General features: G+C 43.8%; 1 protein-coding gene across 3 annotated transcripts; it reads right to left on the reverse strand.

Annotated features, from left to right (window-relative positions):
- Nucleotides 1-66: 66 nt before the first annotated feature.
- On the reverse strand, nucleotides 67-19,907 carry HDDC2 (HD domain containing 2). 3 transcript variants are annotated; one of them, XR_009054238.1, is made up of 7 exons: nucleotides 19,754-19,907; nucleotides 18,477-18,598; nucleotides 16,682-16,784; nucleotides 10,997-11,065; nucleotides 6,478-6,616; nucleotides 2,928-3,257; nucleotides 67-2,524 (listed from the first exon to the last, which is right to left on the reverse strand). XR_009054238.1 is itself a non-coding variant. In XM_057738256.1 (7 exons), exons 1-6 carry the CDS (start codon nucleotides 19,838-19,840, stop codon nucleotides 5,398-5,400), a joined length of 645 nt encoding a protein of 214 aa, XP_057594239.1. In that variant the 5' UTR covers nucleotides 19,841-19,907; the 3' UTR covers nucleotides 3,141-3,257; nucleotides 5,389-5,397. The 3 variants fall into 3 exon arrangements, 2 of the variants coding, with proteins under 2 accessions (XP_057594240.1, XP_057594239.1); XM_057738256.1 differs by lacking the exon at nucleotides 67-2,524 and adding an exon at nucleotides 5,389-5,522 and having other exon boundaries at nucleotides 3,141-3,257; XM_057738257.1 differs by lacking the exon at nucleotides 67-2,524 and having other exon boundaries at nucleotides 2,907-3,257.
- Nucleotides 19,908-19,972: the final 65 nt, after the last annotated feature.

The following is a 19,972-nucleotide window of genomic DNA, read 5'->3' on the forward strand; positions in this document are numbered from 1 at the left end:
TATGTAAGTAATTATAACCTCAGCAACCTTAGGATGCTGAAACAATCTCCGATGCTGAAATTCTCTCCAATCTACCTAGAGTAGTAGTTAACTCTGGTTACAACTGAGTTAAGTAGGCAAGAGAGAGTCACAGATTGTGACTATTTGTAGGTTATGTCAGCAAAGCAATCTGTATCTTTCCCTAAATTACACAATTTCTTATAAATCTGCTTTTGTACCATAGAAAACAGAACAAACTGTCCTGATAAGCCACGGCACTCACAGTGGTCAACGTGAAGAGAACTCTGGGAATCTAAGTGGCTCTTCTAACACTGCGCATTGTTCCAAAATTACCCGTCAGCTTGCAAGTTGTTGAACTCCACTGTAAAGTGGTGCATAAGCTTTAACCCCAAGCCTCTCCTCTCACTTTTTATCAAATTGGAGTGTGGGTGGGTACAATAAAGGAAGATGGTGATAAGGTTAAAAAGTGATTTAAATATGACATGTAAAGCAGCTTCTTCCAACCTGGTGTTCAAATATAATTTCAGACTATATTTGGCAAAATCTTACGGTTATTTTTGATCATCTTTATTTGAGAATGGTAAAATTCTTTATTCTACTTTTCTACTTGACTTTCAGTTTATACCATAAAGAGTATATATCAAGGCAAACCACAAATAACATAATCCCAAGTCTCCCACAGAAATCATCCCCAAACTCACTTTGTCTATAAAGACTAGCAAGCTACTTGGATGAAGATGCTGGGAGCAGAGGATGCTATGCCCGAGGCACTTCGTTAGTCATTTATCCCAGAGCATATGTTACAAGATTTTAAGATGAACAGGCTGGACATTCCGTTAGAATTAATATTTTTCAAATATAAGGGCATTGAGAATTATGTAAGAGCTAGGGAAATGGCTGCCCACAAACAATGGAAAAACAAGCAATAGGTTTGGGGACAGAACCACCACCCCCACCCCAATCGGCCCCACGGACCAGGCAGGGAGAACTACCCTAAAGTGGCCCCTGCAGCCCAACCCTTCCACCTGCTCCTCTTTTTGAGTGGGGTAGTCTCTTTCTCATTACAAAGAGGTAACAAGGAATTCTTTTTTTGTTGAGTTCATGTTGGAGGAGATCATCAAGAGGGTGCAACCACCAGCTGACCAGAGAGCTGGACTCAGGCAACTGGAGGCTCCTCACCCCATCCCTGTCCTTGTAATGTACGTTCCACCTACCGTTCCCACACTGGGAGCTGTTTCAAGGACGCTGCCTAGAGACAGTAATGGTCTGGATGGTACACATGACTGACTGAAGCCAGTTAAAGCTTCGATATAAACTTAAGCAGAGATCTTGTCTTGAGGCCTCTCCCGACAAGCCTCCTACGTAAGTTGCCTTGCTTATAAACCAGCCACCTACCAACCTGGAGTGGCTGCCTCTTCTGTGGTCTCTCCTTGCCCTCCATGTAGGGGAGCCACTTTGCAGACCAACAGTTCAACCCAAGAATAATTCTTTACTCTGCAACATAGTTCTAGGGTTTCTTGTTCGGAAGACCAATTCCAGACAAGTAGCATAGGTATCTAAGAAGAAAAACATTAAAGTGATAAATACATAACTATTTGTAGACATTGCCTGGTAAATTCAACTGCTATCTTCTTTTATTGATCTTCATTTTGTCCTTATTAAAGGCTATTTTACTTGTAACACCATTACATTTTCTGTTTTTAAATATATTTGCGTAGTAAGGAAGGTTTAGGGCTCAGTGTGAACCCTCACTTAGTAGGTAAATGGAAAACCGAGATGATTGTGACTAGTATTAAGTCTGACCCAGCAAAGACTTCCAAAGTCTCCGTGTGGATTTATGATAATTACAGGAGACAAACAACCCAAATAAAACTCCAGGGTCACAGAAAATCTTCTGATTATAAATATCTGAACTTTATCTAGGGTTATTTTGTGTGCATGTTTTCATGCCGGGAGAAAAAAAAACTCCAAAATACTGATATAGTTGTTTTCTTCTTATCCATACCTCCAATAATAACCAGACTCTGCTGACTTGATTCAATCATTTACTGCCTTTGACATACTCTTGCTATGATGCAACAGCATTTCAGTGCAGAGCAGCACTGCTCTTCCCAGCGCAGATCAGCTCTATGTACACGTGTGTTGCTCCTGAAGAGTTCATGCACCTTGCTTCCGGCAGATTCGGTATCCATGGATACTGCAAAGGGTTTCCAAAGAAACGGTGCCTAGAAGTCTCACCATGCCAGCCTTTTTAGACCTTCTTCAAATGGAAACTGACATTTGAATGAAAGGGGCAGGCATCATGCAACCACCAAATTACTGGGCAGGTTTGCATGGATAGCCTTCCTCTCCTCACCACTCAGTGGCTGTGCAGCATTTAAAGGCAAGCGGGCAGATTACTTATCCTGTGAAAGGGAAATGAGGGGAAGAAGTCAGACCTGATGTGTTCTCTCCATAAGGTCCAGTGACCCAGTAATAACTCTTCTATTTCTCGTCTGGTGATAAATCTGCTTATAATCAAGGTCTGAAGAATAGAAACGAGCCAGGGAAAAACAGACAGAGGAAGGCAAATGGCATTTGAAACTGCACGCCCAGACTCACATCCCCAAATGACAAAAAGGATTGAGGGGAGGGGCAGAACCAGTGACCAGGTTTACAAGTCTATGATCAGGGGTCTAAAGCAGATCCTAGTGAATTAAAAATCTGGCTGCAGAAGTGGAATGAAGCAACATTTCATCCGATGGGAGAATGCATTATAATACTTTGTCTTTCCTGGATCACTAAGCCAGATGAAGAATCTTCCTATCATAATTAAATTTTCCATTGTTCAATGAATCTGGCCTTCAGGGAGATAGGTTATTAACTCAGAATAAGATGGTTTAAAATCAACAATAAATATTCCAAAGTTTAAAGTTTTAAAAATTTACTTTTTTAGTTCATAAAAAGCCCCCCATCCTCCACGTCTTCATCCATGGTATTTTCAGGACCACATCCTGTTCTGTAGCTTCCTTTATTGTCCAAATTGTATTGCGTTTCTTGCTGGAGTCCAGGCAATTGAAAATAAACAGACTCACATCTGAGGAAATCAACAGACCAACAGTGGCAAACACAATACCATCAAACAGAAACATAAAACGTGTGTTACAGGAGTGCGTCTCAGGAGTGTGGTTCACTGGTGGCGGTGGCAGCTATGTTAGCGTTTCTTTCTGCCTCAAGCTCAGAAACAAGCTGGACTATCTCAGGGTGACTGAATTTTCCTGCAATGTAAGAAGACAGAGAAAAACATAATGACAAGTGAACACATCAGTTTCTCCAGCTGGATCCTAGGGCTTGCCAGGGGCTCGATTCTGTGACCTGACCCGTGCTTCACTCCAACGCAGATGATTCCAAAGGCGACCACTTGGAGCCTACTCTACATCACCCAGATGCTATCAAGCATAAGGATGAGAATCAGGCAAAGAATGGCAGCTCAGGCAGGGCTGGGGGAAACCTTACCCGGCAGCCTCTGAATACCTCTACCAAGAACTCCAGGGAAACTCAGGGAGGATGGAGTCCAGAGGACTGAGAACAATCGCTGTCCATTCTGAATCTGCAATTAATTGTGGGGAACAATGCACCTATACATAAAAAGACTAGTAGGAAGACCAGGGGGTCTAGGCTGTCTCAGGATGCAAACAAGGACGCAAACATCTACACTCAAACCAACTGGTCTGTGCTGTCTTCCTGGCTCCTCAGCCCTCCCCAGACTTCCGCCTTGGGCAGGAACCAAGCTCTGAGCTATCCTAGATGGATGGTGGCGAGCACGGAGGGGTGTTACCCCCACCATCTCTTCTTCCCTGACTGTCTGTTCCTGCTAGTGCCTTTTGTTGCTTACTGTTCATTCCACAGTTAATTCTATTCCATGTATGCCCTATGCTCAGTCTCTTCCCTATATGTCCCCTTCACTTTCTTGCCCTGACACCTGGCTAGTCCTGAGGATACAGCTTTCCCTGCAGCCCCTCCTGTGGCTGTCTTGTGTCTCACGCAGCTCCTACCACCAGGCCGGGGCCTGGCCTCAGCGCTCCTTGTTGCTTCCAGGCCAGCCCCTGCCCCACAAGGTCATGCTGTCAGACTCACCATCATTCCACCAAAACTGCTCTTATCAAGGACACCAATCAGCTCCATGTTGCTAAATCTGACGGCTACCCCTGCCCTCTTGAAACACTTTCTACCCTTGGCTTCTGGGACCCCTGATTTTCTTCCCCCAAACCTATTCTCCCCCTATCGTTCCTGTCTAGTGGAAAGTCAAAAATCTGCGAACTCCTCTTATAAACACCCCCCACACAAATCTTGTTGACTCTACACTCAAGATATATCCAGAATCTGACTTCTTACTTTTTCTACCCATTACCACCCTGGTCCCAACCAGGGCAAGAAATGGTAAGAAGTCATTTCTTACATCATTTACACTGCTTATGTTTATTAATTTTTTGCTAGAAATAGTGCACCAGAGTGGAAAGTGCAGTGAATTTTAATCTCAAATCAGCTGTGGGCACGTCACCCTCTTTCCAGGTTCAAGTTTCTTCCTCAATAAAATGGAAAGTTTAAACTACATGACCCTTCCAGCTCTCATAGTTTTTGACTGTACTAGTATTCTCATGTCTCATTTTCTATTTTTCATTGTGAATGTATCAAAACAGAAGATAATAGTATTAAAATGCAAAGCACGACATAAACATGCTTTAGGTAATATATTTTTATTACCTTCTTGGGGAACTATGCTATCTAGGAACCCAATCATTGGTCAAACCCTTTTTTGTAAAGAGTCAAATAGTAAATATTTTAGGCTTTGTGAACTATTTGGTCTTTGTTGCCAATTATTCAACTCTGCTGCTGTAGCATGAAAGCAGTATAGACAGTACATAAAGAAAGAGTGTGGCTGTTTCGGTAAAACTTTAGTGATACAAACAAGCAGCAGGCCAGTTTGGCCCATGGGCCATAGTTCACTGACCCCTGGTTTACAACATTATTCTATTTAACCAAAGTCCGACATTTTGAGCATCACCTATATCAAGGACAGAGAAGACAAAGCTGGCTAGCCTCGGCCCTCAAACAGCTTAGGATAGAGTGGGGTGAACAAGTCGGGGTTTGGAAAGAAACCCAATGAAAAACATCATTACAGAGAATGCAAGTCAGACTATGACAACACTAAGGCAAGCTCTAGACCAAGGGCAGATTGAGCAAAAAGAAGGGAACACTTAGTTGTGACAGGGAGGATTAGGAAAGGAAACCAGAGAGTTGAGTGGCCTTAAACTGCAGAGCTGTTTAGATGAGTTAAAAAGTGTCAAGATTTTATTTTTAAGGAAGAGGAAAGCCACAATCATTTAAAAAACAAAGATATGATGATACCTGTATCTACTAAGGAGGAAAACACTGAGACATGCAGGGTGAACTCGTGAGCCTAGCAGATTCAATGAGGTATTTATAACAACAGTCCAGTATGGAAATCATGAGGGCCTTGTTTAGGGCAGAGGTAGTGGGGGCTGGAAAAGAGAGAAGGAAAATCAAGTCAACTTTATTACAATGCAAATCATATTGTGGAGTGTATTTTGGAGATGGGACTTTCCTCTACTTGATGAGGCCACAAAAAGGGTCCAGAGAGGTCCCTTGAGCGGGCCATCTCTAACAGGACGCTCAGGGGAGATGGAGGCTGAGCTGAGCCTGAAGAACTCCCAGGGAAGAGAGGTGGATTCTACTCCAGGCAGCGACACGCACACCAGCGGTCAGGGCACCTGGCGCCTCACTCTAGAAACCATCCAGTGAAGATAGCTAAGGCTTACCGCCAGGCGTTACTCTAAGCACTTCACGTCTACCCTCAAATAACCCGGTAAAGTGGATTCTACAATTATCCTCAACATAAAAATAAGGAAACGAAGGTCCAGAGCTAGGTTAAGTATTCATTGACTGGAAGTTATGTAAATTGTATGTGGCAGAACCAGAATTCAAACCCATGCAGTTTGACTTTAGGCCTGTGCTCTGAAGAGCTATAGTGACGACAGTGACTTGAGCTGTTCGGAGTTTTCTCTTTTTAAATCTCTAGTTTTACCTCCACCTTACATGACCTTACATCTATAAAGCACTTACCTATTATAATGTACACTGACATACATTCTCTCTCTTGAATCTCAAAACCAACCTATGACTTCAGTAGGGTATTAGGATTTCCCTTTTTCAGAGAGGACACAGAGAGGTCAGGAGACTGCCCAGGAGCACACAGCTAGTGTGTGTGATGTGAACCTGGTGCCCAGACTCTAGGGCAGCAGTGCGCTCGTGCACTAGGTGGGCTCACACCATGAATCCCACCATTTTCATCTTAGATGCTCCACACGAAAGGGTCAGAGGAGGGTAACAACAGTGGATGTATAACATGTTAGTCATTACAATAGGAGTAAATTAAGCCAAACTAAGACGATGCTTACTGACACCAGCACTGCGTACCTGCCGTGGAATCGTAGAAGTCCTGCAGTCTCCCGGGCTTGTTCTCAAGGTCTTCATATTCAGATGCCTGAAGAATCATCTCACATTGGTCCAGCTGCTTCACAAATTTAGCTTCTGCACTAGATTGGGTTTCATATTCCTAAGTAAAGGGACAATTAAAGCAGCAATGATTAGGGCCGTATGACAGGTTATTACAGGAAGATTCTGATTCTGTTACCGGAAATCAGTCACAGCTAAAAGTACATTCTGTACTGGCTGCATTTCTCCACTGTATACAAACCCATCACAGAGACTATTTATTCACCTGCAATTCCACAACTTAACATCTGAGCTCCACATGGGAAGGCTGTGGTCACAGCTCCATCTATTCCACCTGATGCCTGCGAAGCCTCATTTGTTCACATGGACACTTCCAAGCATTTACCTTCCTGTGTAGTAACTTGTCTTCAAGATCATTATTCTTTAATCCATCTGAGTAGAATAAGTCTTTTTAACTTCAAGCTAATATTTCATCTTATGCTGCTCAAGTCATTTCCCTCTCCACTTAATGCTGGGTTTCCTTTTCCTTTTGAAGTGAATTTCTAGCTTTCTCATGTAATTTTGGTTACCACTCTACGCAGGGAGTATCTGTCCCTGCTTTCCAAATCAAGTCCCTCTGGGTTATAACTCTTGAGGATACAGCCTGGATCTGAGAACTCTTCATGCCATGTGTATGTGCACGTGTTGGTGGCAGAGAGGCAGTGAAGGCAGTGGACAGGGAGCAGCCTTTTTACCTTTCCTCTTCCCATTGTTCCTTCCCTCCTAAATGCAGACCTGAAACAAGAAGCTACAGGCAGTCTGCTTCTCAGAGCATGACACACATCGCACAACCACAAGTCCCAATTAATACTATATAGAACCATTCTTCTATTAAGACCAAAATGTTCCCAACTGATTTCCCTGCCACGTTCTCTCCTGTAATCCCACCCTAGAAGTGTTCAGATGATGAAACTGTCACACTTTTTCTGCAGGGTGATGTGATGTGAATCACTGAAGATTTCTTGGTTTTTATTAGGTGCAGCTCTGACTGGGGTTTGCAAAGCAACAGAAGGATGAGAATTTCAAGCAGGAAAGAGATACAATTTCTAGGTTCTCAACGTGGAAGACCAAAGGGGAGAGAGAGGAAAGGAGACGAAGATCAAAGGTTTCCTCCTGCTCCCTTGGGGAGAGGTTGGCCCTAACTAAAATATTGATATATATAAAGTTTGTCTTTTGTTGTTGTTGTTGTTAAATTTATTTATTTATTTATTGGCTGCATTGGGTCTTCGTTGCTGCACGCAAGCTTTCTCTAGTTGTGGAGAGCGGGGGCTACCCTTCGTTGTGGTGCGTGGGCTTCTCATTGCAGTGGCTTCTCTTGTTGTGGAGCACGGGCTCTAGGTACACAGGCTTCAGTAGTTGTGGCACGTGGGCTCAATATTCGTGGCTCATGGGCTCTAGAGCACAGGCTTAGTAGCTGTGGCACACGGGCTTAGTTGCTCCGCGGCATGTGGGATCTTCCCCAACCAGGGATCGAACCCATGTTCCCTGCATTGGCAGGTGTGTTCTTAACCACTGTGCCACCAGGAAAGCCCTAAAGTTTGTCTTTTGCGTATTCCACTTTCCCACCTCCTAGTGACTCTTCCTCTGGGACCCAGGACCCTCATGTTGCCATATATCAAATTCCTCACCAAAATACTGCATTTGTACTTCAAAGGATAGAAAAGGGAGGCGCCATTTAAGGGGTACTTGTTAACCCAACAGCATCTTCCACTGCAGGCTGAGAAACAATCCAAGAGCAAGTGAGCAGGCCAGGCACGCGGCATACGGTGGGGAGCAGCTCTTACTCTGCCCTGGGATTCAAAGGGTTACTTTTTTACAGCGAAATTCAGCTGGTAGGGTGGAGATCTTTCTGTGATACTTTGAGGAAAACAATGAAAGTTTTCTCTCGACTTAATCAAATTTGATTTCACACTTCTGTGGCAAAAGATAAATTATAATCAAGGATATTTAGTTGCTTTATCCAGACGTGACCCTCTGGGCTGACAGATATTTATAGTTGTGAAGAGCAGTGATTGACATTTCAGAAATCAATCAACTGTCATTTTCTATGTAACTAGTACTATTCTAAGTTCCCTGGGTGTAGACAGACTCTATTTTCTTAAATCATAATCAGACCATATGAACTGGAGACAGAAAAACAGAGCATACTAGGTGTCAGGCAATATGCTAACGGCTTGTACATATATTAATTTGATTGCCATGCAACTCTATAAAATAGGTTTACTGTTATTAGTGCCATTCTATAGATGAGGCAATGGAGATACAGAAAGGTTCAGTAAGTTGCCCAAGATCACACAGCTAGTAAACAGAGGAGCCAGTAATTTGAACCTTGGAAATCTGATATTGAAGCCAATGTACTAATACTGAACGTGAATTTAAAAAACCCGTAAGTTAATATGAGAGTCTGTGTTCTCTGTTGAATAGTGTTCCCACAAAATTCATGTCTACCTGTAACCTATGAATGCGACCTTATTTGGAAATAGTCCTTGCAGATGTAACCAAATTAAGATAAAGTCATACTAGATTAGGATGGACCTTAATCCAGTGACCGACATCCTCACAAGAGGGAAATCTGGAGATTTCCACCTGGAGGATTCAGGGAGAATTCCAGCTGACTAAACAGGCAGGGGCTGGAACAATGTGTTTAGAAGGCAAGGATGCCAGAGCTGGAAGAGGCATTCACCAGAGGCCAAGGAGCGGCAGGGAAGGACCCTCCTCTACAGCTTGCAGGGACCTTGACCCTGCCAACACCTTGATTTGGACTTCTGGCCTCCAAAACTGTGGGACAACACATTTCTGTTGTTTTAAGTCATCCAAGCTTATGGTAATTTGTTGCAGCAGCCCCTGGAAACCAAGAGTCTCTTACGATTAATAGTAAATCACTGACATGGTAGCATGAATACAACAGAACTATAAATGCTTGCTCAATTAATTAACACACAACATAATGACATACAGAAAATGCTGAGTTAGGAGGTAGGCTTGGGGCCTAGCTTTGTCACCCACTAGCTAAGAGACCTTGGGCAAGGTAAAGCGCTTTAGCTCCAATCTTCTTATCCATAAAATAAGGGAGTTGGAAGCAGGTTTTCTCTCAGTTATAAGCATACAAAACTCTAACAGATACAGTAAAGAGCCAAAGAGATAGAATACAGAGATAATTAAAAAATAATTAAGAATATAATAAAATAGCCACTGCATAGTACCAGAGAAAAAGGAAGAAAGAGAGAGAATTAGTTGTCTAAGGCTGCTGTAAAAAGTACCACAAACTGGGTGCCTCAAGCAACAGAAATGTATTGTCTCCCAGATCTGGAGGCTGGAACTGGAAATCAAGGTATCAGCAGGGCTGGGTCCTTCTGCGGGCTGTGCGGGAAGGAACGGCTCCAGGCCTCTGTCCTTGGCATAGAGATGGCCCTCTTCATGCTCACGTGGTATTCTTCCAGCACGTGTGTCTCTACATCCAAACTCCCCTTTTTATGAGGACACCAGTCATATTGGAAAAGGACCCACCCTAACGACCACATTTTAACTTGATTATGTCTGTAAAAATCCTATCTCCATATAAGGTCTTACCTGGAGGTACATATGAATTTTAGGGGGGGGAAAGAAAAGGTGGAAGGTCAGGTTCAGAAGACAGGAGGAGGGAGCAGGGCTTTGAAGGAAACGTGAAAAGTGAGAGTGAGAGGCAGGGCTACCCGAGAGTAAGGATGGCGTCAGAGGCTCAAGCAAGGAAGGGTCAGCTGGGTTGGAGGGAAGTGAGGAACCGCCGTAGGCGGGGGTTTATCGGCCGTTCTCCTTTCACAAAGGGAAAACAGCACTAGGAGGGGAGCAGTGGGGGCGCTGGGGTGTTCCGTGCTCGTTCTGCCCCTTCCCTCCAGCCACCCCACCTACGCAGTCCTTGCCATCGGCAGCACCAGGGAGGGCCTGTGCATCCACAGAGCCCACGTTCTGTGCTGAGCCCCATGGCAGCACTGGCCTTGACCTCACTCAGCCCTAACAACCCTAAACGATTTCACAGATGGACAACTGACTCAGGGGAGGGAATGAGCCCAATGCCACTGAGCCAGGAAGTGGTGAGGTGGGAACCCAGCTCTTAACTACCCCAAAGCCTATGTTTCTTTCAAGGACCAGAGATGGGTGGGTGGGTGTAAGGCTGCTGACAGAGTGGGGCGTGAGGGCTATGCATCAGGAAATCCAGGGGCTGTGAGTCAGTATCCATACCAGGCATTATGGTGATGAGGGAAACGGGGACATTGGAGGGAAGAAAAGTTTCTATCAATATCAGTCCTGAGGAATTCCTGCAGCAGCTGGGAGGTGAGAAATAGACACTGCCCAAAAAGCAACAAGTGGGAGACAGCTTGTGAAGATGGTCTAAGTCAAATAAAACACTGACGAGCCGAATAAATTCAGTTACGATAAAAAGCAACCCATCATATATACTTACTTCCCAAAGTTCATAAAGCTCCTTTCTGAGATCCTCTGGGAGGAGCTGGGTTAGCTGCTTCATAGCTTCCTGAAATATCAAATCATTAATCTGATCATTTTCACATTTAAGTTAACAACTCATCTAGAAATGCCAAATAATGGACGCAAACTCTTACAAATAACTCCCAAAGGGGCAGCAGAATATTGGATCATACTTAGGCTTACAAGGAGGGCAGTTGTGTACGTGACATAAATAAGTGTATTTATTCATATGTATTTATTCACGAGCATTTATTTTGTGGCCTGCAGCACACCAGACACAAAAAAGGACAGTGAGGAGGGTGAGAGATGATTACAGAAATAACAGAAGCGAGGCCAAGGATTTTACGTCTTGTGGATGAAATCGCAAGATGTCCGCATGAATTTCAACCATAAGTATACTGGAGTCCGAAACAAACCTGAGTGTGGGGAGACTAGGAAAGTATCAGTGAATGACAAAGCTCAAAGAAATTTTTTTTATACCATTATGTTCATTTTTTATTGCTGATATATTTTTATTGCAAAATGTAAAGCACCACACAAATGGGCAGTTATTGTTATTAACATAAAGGAAATTACAAGTAGCATTCTTTTTTTTGTTGTTGGCTCAGACTCCCAGGCTGAAAAGAGATGTTAAGGGCAACAAGTCAAACCATCCACGTGCACCAAACCCTTCAGCAGCATCACGGGCACTTCCTACCTCCCTCCGCAAACCCATCCAGTGCTGGGACCCTCGCAGCTCAAGACACTGCCCAAGTGGGCTTTAGGCAGCACTGGTGGAAAAGACTTTCTTACATCAAGCTGAAAATTGTCCCTGTAGTCCTTCCACTATGCCTAACCCCATCACTCCTGCCTTCCTCCCTCACAAAACACAATGTCAAACCGGTGGTCAGGGACCAAGCTGGGCCAGAATCTCTGTGAGCAGTAACTGGTCCAAGGGATCGCCATGTAACTCAAACCAGCGACTCAGGGACCATCTGCATGAGTTGTCCAGCAGAAGCTGGGAGAGATAAGTCTTGAGTAGAGTGTGGGAGAGCCAGAATCCACAGAAAAGCAGAGATGAGAGAGCGAGAGCATGGAGGGTGTTCAGTACGCATTTCTAGTCTCCAAGTCCCAGAAGCCCCTCTCGTCCCCATCTCTTCCTTCATTTCTGCGTTGCTACAAAATCCTGAAATACCACATTTTGGGGGCATAAGGTCTGCAACCTACTCTCAAATGGCTTCCAATTCCTTCACTATCCTCATCCTACTCCTCTTAATCTGCTCCAGTCGTTCTAACCAGAGCTTAGGCTCCTTCAAAAGAATATGGTTGAAAGAACCACTTTTGGCAAAGTGGGTATATAGAAGTGGCAAGGTCTTCCATAAAATCAAATGGTGAGATGGGAAAAAGCAATAAAAATAAAAATGAATATTTGTATATATAATTATTTATTACTGGGAGAAAAAAAATGTTATAGAACACAACCACTTCCAGAGCAAACTATACCAGCCAGTGTCAATGATCTGCTCTTGGAAGTAACATCACCATCTTGAATGGTTTGTAGCATCACACCAGCCTTAGTGGTATGAAATTTAGGGTATTTTGTACCTGCATTCTCCCTTGTTTCTTTTCCATAAATCTCAGCAAAACACTTGAGAAAATACTTAGCATTTTCAAAAATTAAGTGTCTTTATAAATAGATCGCTTTTCTCTACACTATTCTAGAAACATAAGTTTGTCCATTGCTTTTGTTTGAAAAGAATAAACTGAATAACACACAGGTACAGAGACATATGGAAATGTAAACTTTTAGAATATAAACATAAAAGTCCTGCTTTGACAAGGGATTACTTCATTCCCTTTAAAGCGATGCACCCAGCACTGAATATAGTGATTGATATGTGGTCTGACCCTGAAACACAGTGGAACCAAAGCTTCCATCACGCTGAACGCTCTGTTTCTATAAATGCAGCCCAAGGCTGAGTTGGGTTTTTGGAAATCACATATGATTACTGACTTATTAATAAGTTTCTGGACTAAAATCACCACGTCTTTTAAAAAAACAAAACACAGCAAACAAATACATTTTTGCTCTCTTCCTAAAATTGAGCAATGATTTTCTGGACCTAAACTCACTGATGTCATTTATCACACAATCAGAACTGCATTTTGAGACCTCTTCGTTTTCATTCCTTGTTTGGCAGCGTATGCCACAGAATCATGCCCACCTTTTTAAATGAGCCTCTGAAATCGACTTCATTAAGTTCAGGACAAATGGCTGAAGATGCCAGACTTTCCCTTCCTGATGGTGAGCGCTGCTGCTCCCACTTCTAAACTGAGTTTTGTCTTGTTCACACAGATTTAGGGTGATAATTTCCCTAATGTCTTCCTGTTAGCAAAGCATGTCAAGCATCTGCCTCAAGTTCTGAGCTGAGTGAAGCTTTCAGTCTGTGTCAGTTTTGTGACAAGCTCCCAGAAAGCAGTACCCATCACTCACGCATCATCAGTGAGGCCGAGGAGTGCAGTAGTTAATGACCAACTACAGATTCAGATGGCGTTTGAAACCCCGCTTGCCATTTACTAGCTGTGGAACCCTGAGCAACTTACTTCTCTGTCCTTCAGATTTCTCGTCTGTAAAATGGGGTTAATAGTGGTACCCGCCTGAAAGGATTGCTGTGAGGATTAAACAGTTAATATATACAAAGTGCTTATTATCTGGCTCAGGATAAGCGCTCTATAAACTGGTCACTGTAGTTTTCCCTTTCTCCAGCTTGCCATGTTCACTCCCATAATAAAGTGTAGTTTTGCCCTTTTAACCTCTAGTTCTTCAGCAACTTTAACTCTCAGGTACGTATACATCATGACTCTGCCTCCTGCTTTAATAAGTTTTCTCTTTGCAAAGGAATATAACCTGCTATTGCTGTATTCCAGAGTCAAGCTCCATCGCACTAGTTCTTGATGATCCCTACCAGGCATCCTTTACCAACCTGTGATGTATAGTTTATTTTATTCTGTTTAGGAGGGGGTCAGACGACAATATGATATAAAGTTTATGTTATTCTGCTTAGGAGGGGGTCAGACGACAATATGATATAAAGGTTATGTTATTCTGTTAGGAGGGGGTCAGACGACAATATGATATAAAGTTTATGTGATTCTGTTTAGAAGGGGGTCAGACTACAATATGATATAAAGGTTATGTGATTCTGTTAGGAGGGGGTCAGACGACAATATGATATAAAGGTTATGTTATTCTGTTAGGAGGGGGTCAGACTACAATATGATATAAAGTTTATGTGATTCTGTTTAGAAGGGGGTCAGACTACAATATGATATAAAGGTTATGTGATTCTGTTAGGAGGGGGTCAGACGACAATATGATATAAAGTTTATTTTATTCTGTTTAGGAGGGGGTCAGACTACAATATGATATAAAGGTTATGTTATTCTGCTTGGGGGGGGTCAGACGACAAGTATCAGCTTTGCCCAGCCCCCACCCCCAACCTAAATCTTCTCTTCTATATGCTCATTCTCCCTTTCACCTTAGTACCTACTCTTCCCCAAGACAATCAGCCTTCCAGGTTTATCAAGTATTTTCCCACCCCTCCTACTTTGGTTTAAAGTCTTTCTGATGCCGTCCGCCAGCCTCTGGGCAAATGATACTCCCTGGTTCTCACTATGTGCATTCCACCTCGAGGAGCCAAGAAACCCCCCATTTAACTACCTTAAGGCATGGTTCAGACATCCAACCCTGACTCATAAATACCATCTGCATAAAGAATCGTTCACCTCCTGGATCTTTCTCTGTTCCCAAATCGTAACTAGCAGAGGAAGAGGCAAGGAGCTATCAGCTCTCTCCAAGCCTCTGGATTCTTGCCCAAGAACCTGCGGCTCTTTAAGATGTTCCCCATCCCTTCGATGATGCCATTTACTCTCCTGCAAGTCAGGTGGAGTGGGCAGAGCCAGGAGGGTTAATGAGGCTGGGAGGCTTTTTCATCATTGCCTGCATACGGCGTCCAGGAAGAAGCAGCACTCTGAGTATCAAGTCCCCTCTATTCCCCTCCGGGGGGTATCACTAGCCAAGACTCAGCTTCTGTCAGGACAGAGGTAGGTTTTCTCTGTCTCCAGAGGTTGGAGGTCCTTCCTACTGAATGTTTTTTCTTCAGAAGGTTCTGACTCGCTCCTCTGTGGAGTGACCCTCACATGCCTTGTGTGCCTCCATGGGAACAGTGTCTTCTTCCTCTGCGTCACTTTCGGGCCTCTGATCACCCTCTGGTACTTCAGCATGTGATTTCTCTTCCACAAGGTATACATTTACCCTTGAATGAAACTATCATACATCCTGAAATGTGGTATATAATTGAGGAGTCTTTTCCTCCTTCTTTTTCCTCTACGTCATATGTCAATACCCAACATCCTCTGCGTTGGGGCTAATTCCTTTCTGCAACTCAGTATCTTGAGCTAACTGGTTTCTTTTCGTATTAATTCTGCCAATCAACCTAGGAATTCTTTATTCACGACTGTCTAGACTCGTACAGAGAAACATTTCCTTATCCCCACCCTTTTTACAGCCAATCACGATGCTCATGTGCTCTGGACCTGTATTTACACCAGGAACACATTCCTTACACTGTCCTCCTTACTCCCACGATGTAGAGTGTGTGGGAACGCCTAAATTGAGATTCCTTGTGGACCTTCTTGCCTCTGGAGCGGCAAAAATGCGGTTGGGTACAGAGCTCTAGCCTCCACCAGCTCTGAGAACCGCTCTCGAAGCCCACCTTCCCTGTAAACCACCTTGACTAAGGATCTGTTGGCTTAGACATTTAAGATCCACCTCCCTGGCCTACAATAAAAGCAGCTTGCAATAACCCCTGACCTGGGAACCCGCCGTGGAGCATTTAAAAGAACCCTTCCTGGACTTTCCCGTCTCTGCTTCAAGTATGTCCTCCTCTTTGTCCCTGAGCTCTGGTTTAGAGTCCAAATCAGCAGACAATGTTTTATTGGTGTATTCATTTCTTCCTAATACAAATTTTTTTTCTTTACTTTTAACCAGGGACTAATTTAAAATTTACTAAATACTAATTATGATAATGATTATTCTTGGGATTTAGAGAACTTCTCTCTAAAGAGGTTAAACTAGCATGGAAAATTCCTTCAAGTTCCAGCTATTTCCATTGTCCTAATGAAAGCCATACAATCTGTGTTCGGTCCCCTCTATGCCCCTCCATGAGAACTGAAACCAACAAACCAACATAATGTCCTGTCTCTGCTTTAAACAAGGCTTAGAACAAGCAAAAACCAATTCACTGTTTATTCTAAGAAATCCTTACTTCTGGAAGGTAAGGATGTAAACCACCCAAAAGAGAGTAAGCACTAACAGCTTGCCCTTCAAGATGCTTGTTAAGACCTCGGCTCACCAGCCCTACCAACCCAGAGCTGTTATGTCCTAAATGCTGTGCAATCCCATCTTGTAAGATAGTAGCCCCCCTTGTAAGATCCATCCAAACATCCTCCAGCCCAGGCCCTAAAACTCTATAAACACCCTCCCCTGCTCTTTCTTCCTGAGATACTACTAAGACTGTCAAGGAGGTACTCTCCCTTACTGCGATAGGTCTAATAAACTTAGCTTTGTTTCAGCAATGGATTTTTCTGGTGGTCTTTTGTGGCATCAACAGTCAACACTGACCTCTTCTCGCCTATGTTTTTCTTCTTTGGGGACGTTATCTGCTGGTGCTATGTCCCCAACGATGCATTCTGCCATATCGTGAACCAGGGCTAGGCGTACGCATCTGACCAGGCAAGAAATGGTGAATAATTACACAGAATTAGATTCACTACAGAGTCCTGTCTTAAACTACTTTGAATTTGCATAAGATAGTTTTCTTTTTCCAGCCTCACAGAGTATTTTAATGCAGTATTTTCTAAAGTAATTATATTCTGCCAGCCTCCAACAGTTCTGAATCGAAACTGCTAGTTAATGTTCACCACAATACGCAAGAATGCAGGGGAAATTGTTAGCATGGATTAAAAAAAAAAATGCTGCTTTCTCAAAGATCACTTTAAGAGGCTGATAACTTTAGATTAAAATGCCAGGAGGTGATCTGGTTATAGCATTTACTTACTGATACAAAATTCAAAAACAATCATTTCCCCAATGTACTAGTTAGATGTCAAAATGAGGCCCTTTATAGAGACATGGGTAGAGTTGGACAGATCTGAGTTTGAAGCCAGCAATCAACATCCATTAGCTGCGTGACCTTTGCCAAGTGACTTAATTTCTTTAAATGCTAAGTTCTGCAACCTTCAGTTTATCACCTGCAAGAAGGGGTCAAAAATACTTCATAAGTTTGGTATGAAAATTAAATTTCATAATTTATTTTCCTGAAACATGCTGATTACTCAACAAGTGACTATAATTATGAGTGATAATGATTAGTGTTTAGGACAGTTATCATCAAATTAATAAAAGCAACTCATAAGATAAATGCCCGAGGGCCCGTCTGTTTTACGTTCCCACTATCACCAAGGCAGAACAAGGCCTCACAGCCTCCTCACAGGGTCCCTGCCTGCAGCTGCTCTCTCTAGTTCAAATCTCAGACTATTCTTAAATTCACCTCCATTCGACACCATGTTCATCTTGTACCATCTGCCAAAAATCTCCTAAATTCTACACAATCTACAGAGTAACAGGGCTCCTGAGACTCCCTAATGGACCTTTGCTTCAATCACATTGATTTACTTATCAGTTTCAAAGTATACCATTACTCTCCTCCCATCAGAGGTTTGGTTTCTATGCCCTTCTTTTTATATGCTGTGTCTTCTACTTCTCCCCTAATCAACACTTTAGAGGTTAACTCAGATTCTGCCTCCTCCATTTTTAAGATCACCCAAGAACAGGTTATTTCTCCTGTTAAATTTTCTAACATAACTTATTTTGTGCTTTGTATGGAAGCCACCCTGGGCCTGTGTAATTCACCTGGGTTTTATTTACTATCTTATACTGTATTGCTAGGGAACTTTGTCCTGTGCTCAAAAAGCATTTTAAATACTTGTTGGTTGACTGAAGGGGGAGAGGATATCTCTTTCTCAGCTCTTTCTTGCAAAAACAATTTCAAAAACTCACTTCACAAATGAGTGCTGCTACTCAGAAAAGGGGATAAATAAAAGTATATAGTGTATGGATACATGATTAAGACACTTACCTTCAAGGCCCTGGAAACCCCCATATCACACTTATGTTTCCTCGAGACAAAGGCAGGCTCTTTCACTTGCCAAGAGAAAACCCAGAGTGCAGTTTACAACAACTGAAGCGATCAGCACCTAGTGCCCCTTCCCACATCCTGAATCTGTATGATTTGCCTCAAATGATTTTTCTTGACATATAAACTAACCAACAAGAATCTGACACAGGCCTCAGCCATGAAGAGTCATGCATACCCACAGACCAAAGGCCCTAACTGGCAGCAAAGTTCACAGCTTACCGATCTTTGTTAAGATGTTCATCTTTGGTCAGCAGAGCCATAACTGCCATCCTGTACATGTGATCTGATACGCTCTCTGGCTTCTGGACATTTCTGTATACCCAGCCAGTCCGTGGGACTCTCTGATAACAATGAACAGAAAGAAAGTGATAAAAGTAAATATTTTAACTATCCGCTATGCTCTTCAAGAGAAGTCCAGGAAATATGGCACAGAAGCCGGGTCATGGTTTCAGTACATATTAAAAAATGCTTAACTCACCTAAATGATCAACATCTGGAATCAAATAAACCAGTGAAGGCAGAGTACGAGAAAGAGGGACGGAGGAATAATTCACAAGTATACAATACAGGAGTCCAATAGTCACGTTACTCTGTGTTACCGATGGATGGACAGAACATATACAAGTCCTTAAACGTAAGAACAAAACTGTGAAGTATCTTATCTTTCCTAACTACAAGAGTTGGTAAGTTTTACTTCAAACAACTCATTAGACACAAGTAGAAAACACTGTGGTGAAAGCTCTGAATTTGAACAAGCAACAGACTTTCAAATTCTGAAGCGGAAAGGATAGGGCATTTCTAACTGCTTCATGCTACCACCAGTCATGACTCTTACTCAGAACATGATGTGATCCTGTGAGACTGGGGAGTTTACATTTCTAAAGAATTTTATAAACTGTAATCAACAGCGGCATGAAACAGATAATCTGCTTTGAACTTGGAGAAATTCTGCAAAATCATTAACTGGATGTGGTCCGGGGGTGGACCGGCCAGGAGGAGGAGCCCTAGGATGTAACTCCAGTATGTACGACATAAAATCCTCCGTTTAAAAAAAAAAGAAGAAAAAAACAGTCTTGATTTTAAGCACTCCACTTAAACCCTGCAGGACCAATGGGTTCTGATCCTCCCACTTCCCCAGTTGTGGGGTCGTGAGCCCCACACGTACTTGGGGCTGACGCGGGCCTGGGCAGAGGGACCCGCACATCATCGCGCCGGCTCCCCTCCAGAAACCTCTCGAAAGGCCGCCTGGGCTGGTCCCATCCGAGTGCCAGGCCAATACAGGATACAGCCCGGCCTGGGGTCGGCCCTAGCAACCCCGCCACGCCGTCTCTGCCACCTGTTTCCTCTGCCGACCTCACGGGGCGGGGAGAACGGAGGAAGGGGGCAAGCCTCGGGCCAGGCGGGGAGCAAGAGCCTCGCGGCCCCGCGGCCGGCCCCGGCCTCTCTCCGCGCAGCCGCGACCCGGGCCCCAGGCCGCCCTCCCAGCGCCCGCTCACCTTGAGCTGTCCCACCAGCCGCAGGAACTGCAGCAGGTTCCGGGCCCCGCAGCCCGTGACGGCCGCAGCAGAGAAGGCCGAAGCCATGCGGCTACCGATCCCGACAGGTCGGAGCCCGCCGTGCGGCCGCCGCTCGAAGCTCCTCCTCCCTAAGCCCCTCCCCCTGAAGCTCCTCCCATTCTAACTCCTTCCTCTTCCTCTTCCTCTTCCTCTTTCCCT

The sequence above is a fragment of the Hippopotamus amphibius genome, chromosome 6 (assembly GCF_030028045.1).
Source record: "Hippopotamus amphibius kiboko isolate mHipAmp2 chromosome 6, mHipAmp2.hap2, whole genome shotgun sequence".
In the NCBI taxonomy this organism is placed as follows: Eukaryota; Metazoa; Chordata; class Mammalia; order Artiodactyla; family Hippopotamidae; genus Hippopotamus; species Hippopotamus amphibius.

Coding starts and splice junctions, on each gene's coding strand:
- HDDC2 (XM_057738256.1), bottom strand. CDS start 19,840: ATGGCTTCGGCCTTCTCTGCTGCGGCCGTCACGGGCTGCGGGGCCCGG. Junction 11,066..16,681: donor AAAAACATAGGCGAGAAGAG/GTCAGTGTTGAC, acceptor TTGATATTTCAG/GAAGCTATGAAGCAGCTAAC. Junction 6,617..10,996: donor AGCTTTATGAACTTTGGGAA/GTAAGTATATAT, acceptor CCCTTTACTTAG/GAATATGAAACCCAATCTAG.